Here is a 13366-nt window from a genome sequence, read left to right on the forward strand (position 1 = left end):
TGAAATGGACCGTAATGCAGATTTCAATGATTCACTCTAACTAAACTCAATTAAAATAATTGTTATCACAATTTTACACCACATTGTAATTTTTATTAAAAAAGGGATAAACATATTACTCAAATATGCATTTAAAAAATAGTGTTTTGAATAAACAGCAGATGGCGCTAGCAGAAGCATTTTTTTTGACAAAACATTTTTAATATCTTTCAACTCTTAATCGAATTCACATAGTTTTCGTTATGATTGCTGGTAACGCAACTAATATGTTTGAAAAAATTCAAATCCCTTCCCCCAAAACACCATGAATGACGATAATTAGACTATGGGCAATCGATCTGTTGCGGGAACACGTTGAAAACTCAAGGCAATCCATTTTGAGCGCAATCGACTGAGCCCCGTAACACTGGAGGACGCATATACTTTGACATGGGAACACAGGAGGGGAGGGAAGGGAAAGTTGATGCACAAGCTCTGACCCGTGGATCAAATGCGGCTTGCCAAGGTGTTCCATTTGACCCCTGAAAGCTATTCCGGTAGGAAAATAAGGAAACAATCTATCCAAACAATCTATAACAAACAATCTCCTTGATACGGGAAATCGGAATGCTTTACGAGACATATATTTTGCCTCATTTGATGAACTGAATAGTTTTCTTTATTTTTGAACTAATTTTTATTCGATTCCATTGATGTCATGCTATTTGATCAATCGGGCAATGTATTAATATAACATTTTTTCCTTGATGTTTGAAAATTTGCAAAAAATGATCTGACTTTCAAGGAGAACATTGGGCTGGCGAAGCATAGCATGTACCACCAAAAATATGTATACTAAATTCGAAATAAATTCAATGATTTTAATGATATATCTACCATAGCATAGCTTTGAGACTTTTTTGAAAGTGCTAAAAATTACAAGATCCTCTAACATAAGGATTTGCAGTTTCTTAGCTACTTCACCAAACACCAACTCTGGCCATATCGCTATATATCGCAATTTACTGCCATTAGTGAGATGGGTTGGAAGCGAAGGCGCTGTCCACCGGTGGTCGCCTCGAGGTCGTTAGGGAAAATATCTTATCTATATCCTCCCTTGGGTTCGAACCCGGGACCCTGACAACAACCTTTACGATGGTAGACGAGCATCTTACCACCATGCCACTTGGGCATGGCAGTTCCTTAGCTGGTAAAACTAAATCAGACGTGAATGTAAAATGACATTGAGATATGTTTCAACACAAAATTGAAATATGTACAGAGGCACATTTATAGTTTTATCGCTTGCGGGCTACACGAATTTGGCCGCCCTTCTCCCATTCCAGTCTAATCTTCCTGACTACTCTTTCCTAGAAATCATCACCCTGTACTATAACGCGCTTGGTCTCTCTCCACTCCTGCAAGTTTACTTGTTTCTAAGTCACTCGTTTGGTCACTCCCATGCCAATACCTTCTATAGCAGAAAGCCTCCGTGCGAAGCTCGTGGTTACTCACACTCTTTAAGTCACTCTTTTAATCATTCACATAGTTGCACATTGTTTTGGCCACTCACATCCTCGCTAGGCCACACTTTTGATTGCTTACTGACATGGTTTCTTGCTGGGTAACTCTTCTGATCATTTAAACGTTTACACATTCTTTAGGTCATTCATTTGGGAATTCACATGCTTGCACTCACTCTAGAGCACCGTTTTGGTCATTCACAAGCTTGCACACGTTCTAAGTCACTCTTTTGCTTACTCACGTGCTTCTAAACTCTCTAGGCCCCCCTCTTTTGGTCACCCACTGACCTAGACTCCAGCTGTCTGGACAGAGACGAATTTATCGAGGGTTATACAAATTTTGCGATCCTTCTTCCATTCTACTAATTTTCTTGGCCAATCAGTCCTCAAATTTGCCGCCCCTCTGAACTTGCCTCCCCCCCCCCGTAAATACGTCGCTGTACATGCATGCATTAAAAACTTTAAATACAAATAAAAGATCATTCGGAACTCCTCTTGAAGACCACGCGCGAGAATGACTACAAATAAGTCAATCGAGTTATTATAGAAAAGCAGAGCCGGACGCATCATGAAAAATTCCAAGAGATGTTCATTGACGCTTCAGTCATTTTGTGCAGTCATCTTTCGGTTACTTTTAATATACAAGCTATATATTCGTGCACCAAACGCATGATGATAAATAAAATTATCGTTTGTCAAAAATGATCGATTTCATAATACCGCACAACAAAAGAAGATAACCAACACGTACACTTACGATGACAAAATCGCCAAGATAGTGAACATATTTGTGACATTTTACCGCAAACCAACGATAAGTGAATCGAGATTGGTCCTAGAGGGTGTAGTGATTAGTTTCTCCACGTTTCGTGTTGTCAGTAAGTGGTTTTTCAGATTTAAATTTTTCAGCATTGCAACTGACTTGATTCATGGATGATATATTCTAGGATGAGATTACCAGATTGCGTCGATTAATCGAATAGAGATAATCCAAATTTTTGCGAAAAGCTTGTACGTGAAGTGGTTGAAAAGAAACGGGTTAATATTAAGTGCACTTGAATTCGAATACTTTGCACTTTTCACATGAAACTACAATTCGAATACTTTGCACTCAAAAGCGGATACTTCGCGCTTACATTTGAGTGCAAAGTGGATATATCAGACAAACTTGAGTGCAGTTTATTCAATCTCTTTAAAATTCATATGACAACAAAATTCGTATACAACCTAATTACGAGTCGCTAGTTATAATTATTTAATAGTTATAATTTAATAATTAACGAATTCTTTTATTAACCTCTATACTTAATTAATTAATTTACTCTTAATAGTAGAAGCTCATTTTAAATGAATCAATTAGTCAACATGAACTAATTATTTTCTGACACTTATTAATGAATAGTCATAATTCACTGGTGGTTATTTCATTCGTATATTATCACGTTTTAATATCAGTTCTTCCGTACTGTTCTCCAAGACGTATACTATCACTGTCGCACTACTAGTAGGAGGTGTTTAGGTCTTCCCCCAACCACGAACGTGGCGAGACGGGAATACGTATACCGCAACCGTAGGGAGCGGCCACAGCTCTCACTACAGTGCTTATCTTTATATGGACATAAGGTCCCGCCATCCCCTTGTGGCATCGCTAATTAATCGAGTATAATTAATTAACGAGTTCGCTTTTATTATGTCATAAATAATGAACGATTACAAAACGATAATTAATCGTTACAAAAAAACTCCGTTATATATATATTATAATCGTTAATTATAGCTTATTAACTAATTGGCGATAAATTAGCGATCCCACTTTTATTATATCGTAGCTAATTAACGATTAGTAATAATGCTAGTTAATCGCTACAAAATTCCGTTGTATTCGTTTTTGTTATGTCAAAACTAATCAAATATTGCAGTTAACAGCAGTTAATTACAAAAACTCCGGAGAAAATTCAGTTTAAAAATTAATTATCGTTAATTAATTATTAATTTCGCTTTCATTGTGTCATTAATGTCTTTGATTAACCATTAGTGTCATTAATCGTTACATATACCCCGTTGGATTTACTATTCCACTATAAAACGAATATTTGGAGGAAAATATCCGTTTTAAAGTGTAGTGTATCTGTTTTATATAGTGCATCATCGAAATTAAAGTGCAGTTAGTTTTATTCCAAGAAAACATCGTTGAGTAGCGATCAAAGCGATTTGTTTGAAACAAACATAATCATAGAAACCGACTGTTTTTCAACTGTTATCTTCCCAAGACGCAACTTGTCAAGTTTTATCTTCAAAAATTTAACGTATCCTATTCACTGTACTGTATAAAATTTTGTAACTTTTATTACAAAGAGTTTTCTGTGCGTATGATTTCAAAATCACGTGATGTTTGAATTCAGAATTGTATCAATTACTCTGAATTATATACATTTTATCTTAAATTTATTAAAAACTTTCTATTCCATACTTATTAACTTCATTGACTAACCGATTGTTTTTCATTTCTATAGATTTTCCTGAGAAGAATGTTCTTCCTCGTCTTTTTATTCTTTTCAGGTAATTTCCAGTTGTTAGTCTGTATACAGGCTGTCCTCATAAATGTGGATGGAATTTAAAAAAAAATCATAAATAACCAACAAATTGACGTAATAAGGTGCGGTTTACACCCTTTGACTTGCCAAAGAGCCCAATTTTCTTTTCTGAGAAAAAGAAGTAATTAAAATTCTCAATGGTTGGTAGCAATACATCAGCAAAATACATGAAATGCATCCAGGACTAGGTTATTGAGCAAGCCTTCGTTTACACTTAAGAATGTATAAACAACACAAATGCTCATACGCGTCCACCACCATATGTCAGGATAACCTCTATAAAAGAAATACGATAAACATGTTGGGGTGAATTGAGAAGTTATCCATACTTAGAGTTAGACAACCATAATTATTCTTATATTTCATCATGTTTTGTAATTCATATTGTTTGTAATTGCAATTTTTGTTGGGTTGCTGTATTTTAGTAATATACGACATCCATACTTGTTATGGGCATCTTTTTCTCAGGCCTCCTCGTTGGGCATTTTGCCTGTTTTGTGGCCTTGTATTTGTATTTCTATATATTTTTAAAATATCGCGTGAAAAAAATCATTTACACTTGCGTACAGGATTTCGCTGTCGATAACAGAGATCTCACGGGATATGACATCTTTTAGCTCAGACATGAAGGTACTGAAAAGATGCAGGCCCGACGTCAACCACCATTACTGCACATTGTGACGTCAGTATTATCGCTACAGCCAATAGTTGTCCTCTATGTAGTTTTTCTTTTAACGATCAGACGTCACGTTGACCTCACATTGAAAAAAAAACTGGTTCTTCCGAATTGGATGAGCCCGCTAGTGTTTCAAGGCGTCTTAAGCCGGGATCACACTATAAAAGTTTAGTAAAACTTATTTTATAAAACTTCAAAAACAACACATCAACACATGATTTTCAAATCACATCGCCCCAGCTCTCGTAGGGGACAGACGTGTTTTTGCTCGCTCCGTCTAGGGAGCCATTTCTTTTTACTTCCAGCTTTCTTTTAGGTAACCTGACATGGCAAGGTCCAAAAAGAAGCCGAGGCAAGCCGCTCCCATGCCAGCGCCTGCTCCCGCAAAGAAATACCAGTGTTATCTACACCATGGTGCCTTTTCTAAGCATTCAATCGAGTGGATGAAATACTTCGCGGAAGTAGACTCTACTCGGCGGAACTGGAATCTCCGTACTCGTGAGGAGGTAGCAGATGACCCGCATCTCCAGTGCCAGGCAGTAAACCTACTGGGTGATCATTCCAAGGACACTAAGTTATGGGCCAACAAAGAGATCCGCTGTGAACTTGAACGGCAATTCATTGAATTTGTCATTGATCAATCCAATCATAGCTACTGCAAGGACCTGGTAGTCAAACTCAAGGACCTTGAGGGGTCTAAATGCATCCTCTACGAAGACGAAGCATCGCCACAAATCCTCACGGACCAGACTCAGCCTGCTCCGCACGAGGTCAATTCCTGTCTTTTCAGATCTCCCGATCCGAGTGCTAATCCTTTGGCACTCGAGGTAATCGCTGAGCAGTCTCCAACCATCCAAGAAGCGGTGGGAAAATCTCCGACGGAACCAGAAGAGCGACGGGATGAGACTAGTCCTGTCCCGTATGCTACTTCTGAAGGACACATGGCATCCGCTGTTCCTGTAACTGGAGATCCTGCGTCAGCTTCTTCTAGCTCACCCGGATGCGATATCCCCGTCTCAGATGACCCAACGAATCCTATTGGTCAAGCCGAATGCAACAGCCAATCAAATTCAACGCTGAAGAAATGGTCCATCTCCATTGAAAGTACAGGAAATTGGATTGGTACAGACATTCACCTTACGAGAATTTGTGCCGACTCTTTTTCTGCTTCCATTTCAGATAATCAGATTGAAATTCTTTTTCAGTCCGAAAATGACCTACTCTTGGCACGGGACTGGCTTCGAAAGGAAGGGCAAATAGTGCAGCCCAAAGAAAAAAGATCCAGTCTTTTCTCGATCCTCCTCCGAGGACTTGAAAAACAGGCCCGTGCTCAAGACATCAAATCAGCTCTAGAAACCTTGGGTTTCACTACAAAAAAAATTGAACTTTTTAGGAAATCCAAGCACACGAAATCGGGTGTCTGGAAAATCTCACTCCCAAAGAACGAGGAAAACAGAAAAATTTTCCAGTTAAGATCTCTTCACCATCTTGATGTCACTGTGGAACGATTCATCAAAAACTTTCATTCCTTCCAGTGTCACCGGTGCCTTGGATTCTCGCACTTTGCGGCCTCCTGCACTCTGCCTTTCAGATGCGTCAAGTGTACGGAATCTCACGATCCGGGCCTATGCCGCAAGGTGCGGGGATCTGATCCACCGGAGTGCGCTCTGTGCTCTGGTCCGCACCCAGCCAGCTACAGGAAATGCCCGGTCTTCATTGAACACCAGCTTCAGAAAAAAAAAAAAGTTAGACCCAACATCAAAGGCAAAAAGATCATTCCCACCATTACCTTCTCCAGGAGCAACCGGCCTCCAGCGAAGTCCGTGCTCCCGCACGTGGTGCTAAAAAAATTTGAACTTTTTCAGGAAGCCAAAGTAAGACCAACGCCAGCGGTCCTCACCAACGAACCCCCCGGCCTTAGGACCACGGGACCTCCTCCGGCCAGCCGGCCGCCAGGCTCGCCCACAAATCCCGTCTCACCGGCTCACAAGAAAAGTGACTCGAGAAATCTAGCCGCAGTCATCACGGACGTAACATCTATTATTCGCAACCTGGCAGCGGACAAAGTAATAGACGGCATTGCTCTCGAGGAACTCCGAGCTTTCTTTCAACAAGCCGAGATGCTAAAGAACCGATGGTCGTTAGAGATAACTTAGGCCTACTCTGAGTTATCTCTCTTCCTTTATTTTCCTGGTATCCTCTTTCCAAAAACCCAAAAATCTCTTCAAAAAAAACTTAATAATTCTAAAAAAAAAAAAAAAAAAAAAAAAACTTTCATTTTTAACTAACATTTAATTTATTTTCTAACCAACTTTTCCCTATCGTCTAGGAACTTTGTCTTCTATTTTCTTTATTTTCAGATCCTAGATTGCAGAGAGGTCCAGCCAATCCAAGGGCTCCATCCAGCGGTCCAATCACAGAAGACCAGTCTCTCCGGCTTTCTTCACCAGCTATTATCTCTTCACTAAAACGACTAACAACATGGGGTTGTGACGGCATTACTCAGCTCCGGAATTAATTTTCTTTTTAATTCCGAGATACAGATCCACTCTTCAAAATTTACCACGACGCATATTCCTGTCGCATTGTTCACTAAATTCTCTCCCCCGGCACTTTTGTGCAACTCTGCAAAAAATTACGAAATTTAAATTTCACTAGCGGATTCTACCCAACTTTGACCATGGCCCTTGGGTCAAGAAATTTATTTCTTGGCCCATTGACACTTAGCTGCCAGGCCTTTTGTAAGCCGCTGCAATAGCCCTGAGGGCAGGACTCGGCACAAAATTCTCGCATTCCGCATTCCGCATTTATAAAACTTGAAAAAAACAACAAAATGAGCGCATCGATTACATTCGAGCGAATGTAACCAATATGCTTATCGGTTGTTTTTTCAAGTTTCGTAAAAGATCTTTTATTAAACTTTTATAGTGTAATCCTGGCCTTACTCACACACGGTGGATGGACTTTGTCCAAACTTTGTCTGAAAAGGAAAGGGTCTCAAAATGTCCGCAAAAAATTATGAAAAAATTTAAGTACATTTTTTTTTTGCATCTCACCTAGAATAGAAACACGTGAGAACAAAAATTAGCGGCGGAGGAATGCAATTATGAAAGCCGCAAAAAATTATTAAAATGATAACGGTTGGCTACTCATCGCCGATTGCGCTTCTTTGTTTTTGCTGATAACTATAAAAAACTTTCTTTTCTTTCCTTCAGCTTCTCTGTCCCAGAACTAATCATTTCTCCTTTTCCCCCCTCTTTGCCTGTGCTGTACTTGTACACATGCTGTCTGAAGAACACTAGGATTAGGGGATTTTTAAAATTCTTTCTTGGCTTTTATTGGCGTTCGAAATATAGATAGTTACTTTTTCTTTTTTGAAGTTGACCAGTAATAATTCCGCCGGATTTTTTTTATATTTTTGAGCATATTCAAATGAGTAGAATTAGTGGCAATTTTTTGAAAACTTTTAGATTACGTCACCTTGGGATCCTTTCTTTGTGAGCTTAAAGATGTCATACGCCGCGAGATCTCTGCTGTTGACTACGACATGCTGTTCGCAAGTCCAATGATTTTATCGCATGCGGTGGTGGACACATCGAACATTTGTGTTATTTTTACATTCTCAAACGAATACTTCCGGCGTAATCTAGATGCACTTCGTGTACTTTATTAACGTGGCGTTACCTTACCGGTGAGAATTTCTCTTGTCTCAAAAAAAAACCAACTCTTCGAAAAGTCTACGAGCACAAACTGGTGTCAATTTGTTCATTTTTATAATTTTTTTTTAATCCCTCCAAATTTATCGAACAGCCTATATAGCAGGGTTTAAAATTCTTAATACGTTTTCGCTTCGAGGTGTATACGAAATAAATTTCATCAAAAAAATTATAATTTTAAAAATGAACGTTCTAAGTAAAACTGGTGCTTATAATAAGTTGAATCATATGATGTATTTCAAAATTTTATGCATTCGAATCTCAATAAAATTGTGAGATGTCATGCATGGTCAATGAAATATCGAATCTCATTTGACAATTTGGAACTCTTTTCTTTTTTCAATTGCAATGAAAATTTTTATTTACAGGTTGTCTCGTCTCGACGCTGTCTACTCCATTACATTCAGCCAGCTCTTATGTAGACACTGTGCTTTCTACAGCTCTTCAATACGAATCGAGGTCTAGATCCTTAGACCCAAATGTCGTACCCGATTTTCAGATGGAATTCGAGGACAAAATGGCAGTCGTCGGAAGAGTTAAAGGGCACGTACGATACATGGATGGTAAACTTTACGGTCTGTCCAAAGCCCAAAGGGTAGGGGAATGCTTCGGACCAATGATGATAATCGACCGAGTGTTCATCAACTGCACGATTTCCTTGAACCGCCTGTCTATCGAATATGTCGGAAAACTGAAGTACGGCAAGCTTCCAACGGTATCCATTTCGGCAGTGGGTGAAACGGCAGCGTCTGAAGTTTATCTGGAAGTCGAGAGTTTCAAAAGAAATCCTATTCCTCTGATCAGGAATTTCCGTACCACCAAAATCGGAGAAATGGAGAAAGTAGAATTTTCGGGTCTCGGAACTCTGAACAGACACCTGAAAGGTTTCGAAGACGACTTTAAGAAACAGACGCGTAAAATAATCGTCGAGAACATCAATCAAGATTTCCAGTACGTCTTGAATCAGGCATTTGCGCGTGTCGCGTTCCCGTGGTAACTGAAATGACGCATCGTGTTTCCACAATTACGATGATTCTCAATAAAAAGATGCATTATGTTTTTATAAGCTTCTGAGTTTTTATATTTTCAAGGATTCAACATACAGTACAGATTATAAGGGGTAAACTATACACCTAATCTGATGAACGAAAGGGGATGATAGACAAGCCCAAGTGAAACGCAAAACACCTTAGCAACCCGGTCGTATCTCTAACAGTTTTCGAATAATATGGTGGCTATTACATTATATAGCAGGGAATGATAATGGGCGTTGAAGAAAAATGCGTCAAGTCTAAAAAAAACCCAAATTTTTTAAGTCTCTGAAAGATCTATACGCAAACTAAGTACATAATAAATATGCGCTTAGATCCAAATTTTGGAAAGAGCTGAAAAATTCTATACGATAACACCATTTTCATCGGAATACCTGGATTTAATGGCAAGCTACAAGCGCCGAAAGATTGGCGAATTCCAAAATGAAATTGCCACCAAAATCCTTAATCGCCAACTTTGCAAACACCCTTTTGGTTATAATCGGTCAAACTTACCGAAAATTTGTCCATTCCGTCAGCTTTTGGGAGGGCCTACAGGTATTCTAGTTTAAGAGAAATTCACAGCCATCTCTGTGAAATCGGCGTTTGTCGAACTGAGCATTTTATTAGATTTTGGCGACAATGCAATTTCACACTTCGCCAATCTCTAGGCGCTTGCAGCTCACCATTAAATCAATCCAGATATCCTCATAAGAGGTGGTGTCACCATAGGATTTTTTCTGCAAAATCAAATTATCCAAAATCTGTAATCGCCTATTATCAAAAACTGTCACAGAAGATCCAATTTCATTCTGAAATTATGGTAATTCTATTGCTACGCCATTGATATTCATGTCCGATTCAGGTGCGTGGAGATATGCTAAATTTTCTCGAAGGTGGTTAAGCGTTCATCGCAGTTTCCTAATTATCCGCAACAGCGAATTTCACTACTTTAAGGGAAAAAATATCGTTATACAGGATGCATAGCTAACAGCACGCACCACAAATTAATGGCGAGCTGTTGATCCAAGAGGCAATACTTCCGCTTAGAAAAAGTATCCAAATAACGTGTACACCTCAGATACGACATTCATATTACAAGTCATTGTGGAGTTATTAAAATAAAAGAAATAATAATTTTTTACACAACCAAACACCCTGTGCTCAAAAACCGAATTGGGAAGTTGTTGCCCTGCATCTAATGAGGCAAAAAAAAAACCCCACGTTTTAAAGAGAAATATTTGCTGAGATATTTGAATTGAAAAAACTAAGAAATGTAGGGGGGGGGGGAACAGGATAAATGGTAAAACGTGATTTACCCCCCTTGTTAACCCGCTTCCCTTAAATATGTTGCAATGTTGATTCTCTAATGAAGCCCACTTCCCGTTATTGAAAAAATCGTCTCTACTAACAGCAGTGAATCCACAACACACAAACAAAAAATATACATTCGACAACCACAGAAATGAACTTGTTACTTTATCACTTGCAACTTAGAAAAAAGATGGCAAGATGGCAGCACTGAATGTGTTACACACGCGATGCCCGATACCTATTCAAACATGTATCCCTGGCAATTGCAGTGACCATACGTCCCGTATTTCCCGGGACAGTCCTGGATTTTTTTTTTGGTCCTCCCGACTTTTTTGCAAAAATGTCCCGGTTTTTCACGTATTTTCAACGAAGCCAACTTAACTTTTTTATTTTTCGAATCAACGATTAAAATTATCTTCTTAACTCACAAATTACATTACGATGATTTACTCACAAATTACATACGTACAAATAAGAATATTCATCAAATATGAATTTTTCCTTTTTTTTTAATTCACTGCAATTTGCAGTAGTACTTTATTTTCCGCGGACGTTGGTGACGTTTTTGTGATTTTAGTAACAATTGGCAACTTTCCCTATATTTGACATCATTTTTGGCGATAATTGGCATTGTCCTGTATCTGGAAGCCGAATATCCCGTATTTTTGATCGAGCAAATATGGTCAGCCAACCGACAGTAAATATTCGGTACACTGTTCGTATAAAATTTTTATTCAGAGGAAAGTTTATAAGAAGCATGTGCAATAGACGGAGTATATGTATGTACTACGTCATCGAAAATTCGAGAAGAAAATTTTCACGTCACTGTATAGCTATATTATTCTATCGCTATTGCTGTAGAGATGTCCATAAATATTTTCCATACTGATCAGCAAGTAGCCCTTCGATAATATACAGGCATTCATACCTTCGCTCTCCACCGATACGTCCATCGTTGCCTAGGTTAATGATTTACTAGCTCATTTTACATGTGTGTATGCTTTTATTAGTATCTCTGTGCGTAAGTTATTTTTATTAGCCATTTTTTAAACTTTTAAATGAAAACAACTATTTTATTCAATAATATATTCAATTAAAACATCTATTCAAATCATTAAATTACTATATTATTATGATAAAAGTCACGTAAAACTGGTGATCCCCATCTTTTTGAGCTTCAAGTACCCCGTTGGAATACGTGAGAGGTTGGTGTACCACAAGATATGCATAAAAGCGTGCTTTATGGGGACCCTAGAAATGAAAATTCAAGGCGTGCACTCCCTCTTTAAATGCGTAGGAGGCTTGCTTACTTCTATAAATGCGCAGGTGTGCGTAACCTTCGAAATGCGTAGGAAAATTGTGTACCCCCCGATTTCGTATTGTGTTATGATCTATGTTTAACTCCGTTCATTTTTTGCACTTTTTTATTACTTTACTCATTTTTACCGCCACTGCCGATGATTTTTCGCGTTCACGAATATATAGTTACTCATCCGTCCAGGGGTACGCGAACCACAGTTTGAGAGCCACCGTGTTAGAATTATAAGTATTTGTTAAAATAATCTTGTAATTTGACGCTGATGCATCTATATTGTTTGTAGTTTTCAAGTTGTTACTTTTCTTCAACTTTACAGCGTAATACTCGTATTTCTCACACCCCCGTGTTTATCAAATCGAAAACATTAGTAATAATTTGTTTTTGTGATTTTGTTATCAAAAACTTTTTAACCCTTTGAACGGAGCATAAATCACTAAACCTCTTGTAAAATACCATATCATTTTTTATGTGAAGTAGGATTTCTTCCGAATTTGAGCAAGTCCAGAGGCTGGATGTCTGGGCTTGTCATGGCTAAAATGAAAGGCTTTTAAGAATGCGATATACCTCGTCCATGCCGCTGGGAGATTTCTTTTCCAGGATTGGTTCAGGAGATACAAAATTTAAGTTTCCGAGAATTCCAAGTCAAGTAATATCCTTGATTATTATTTTCGTGTTTTGATTGAAATAATGGTACTTGTGTTTGATTACGACTGGTCACGATATTTACATGTAAAACATACGTCATGATTTTGTTTTCGGAAGTTATAAATTCTGCGTACATTCTTCTTTAATTATTTCGCTTGGGTAATACAGGAACTTATAATTCATTTTTACCGCTTGAAACTTCAGAGGGTTTCAAGAATTCAAAAGTATTTCATAATATTTATGTTGTTTTCTTTCTGTTTTTTTTTTTTTTGAAGTTCTCAACTTGATGAATTTCGGCATTTATGCATTTATTTTTTATTCAACGACATCAGTGAACTTGACTGAAATTTCGCATACATTTTTCTCCCTCCCGTATGCATATTCTTTCCACTTATTTTGATATATCGTTATCAAGGGCAGAAACTTTTGAGATACCGGATGACTGAGTCTCTTCGCAGAGATTCAGTGAATCATCAAACTTTATTTACTGTCACGTTTTCTCCATTGCTTGGTCAGACATTATTTTTTTCCACCTACAAAAGAAAAACATGCTTTATTTGAAAACGTGTG

The 13366-nt window shown here is 38.1% G+C and overlaps 1 protein-coding gene across 1 annotated transcript; it reads left to right on the forward strand.

The window, feature by feature from the left end:
* Window positions 1-2279: 2279 nt before the first annotated feature.
* LOC149079033 (uncharacterized) lies at window positions 2280-9569 on the forward strand. Its single transcript, XM_089240531.1, has 3 exons — window positions 2280-2380; window positions 4016-4061; window positions 8857-9569. The coding sequence occupies exons 2-3, from the start codon at window positions 4031-4033 to the stop codon at window positions 9483-9485; spliced, it is 660 nt and encodes a 219-aa protein (XP_089096657.1). The 5' UTR covers window positions 2280-2380; window positions 4016-4030; the 3' UTR covers window positions 9486-9569.
* The last annotated feature ends 3797 nt before the right edge of the window (window positions 9570-13366 follow it).

The sequence above is a fragment of the Pholcus phalangioides genome, unplaced genomic scaffold (assembly GCF_987345545.1).
Source record: "Pholcus phalangioides strain wild (caught in Gottingen) unplaced genomic scaffold, Ppha-v1.0 ptg000013l_1, whole genome shotgun sequence".
NCBI lineage: Eukaryota > Metazoa > Arthropoda > Arachnida > Araneae > Pholcidae > Pholcus > Pholcus phalangioides.

Coding starts and splice junctions, on each gene's coding strand:
- LOC149079033 (XM_089240531.1), top strand. CDS start 4,031: ATGTTCTTCCTCGTCTTTTTATTCTTTTCAG. Junction 4,062..8,856: donor CGTCTTTTTATTCTTTTCAG/GTAATTTCCAGT, acceptor TTTTATTTACAG/GTTGTCTCGTCTCGACGCTG.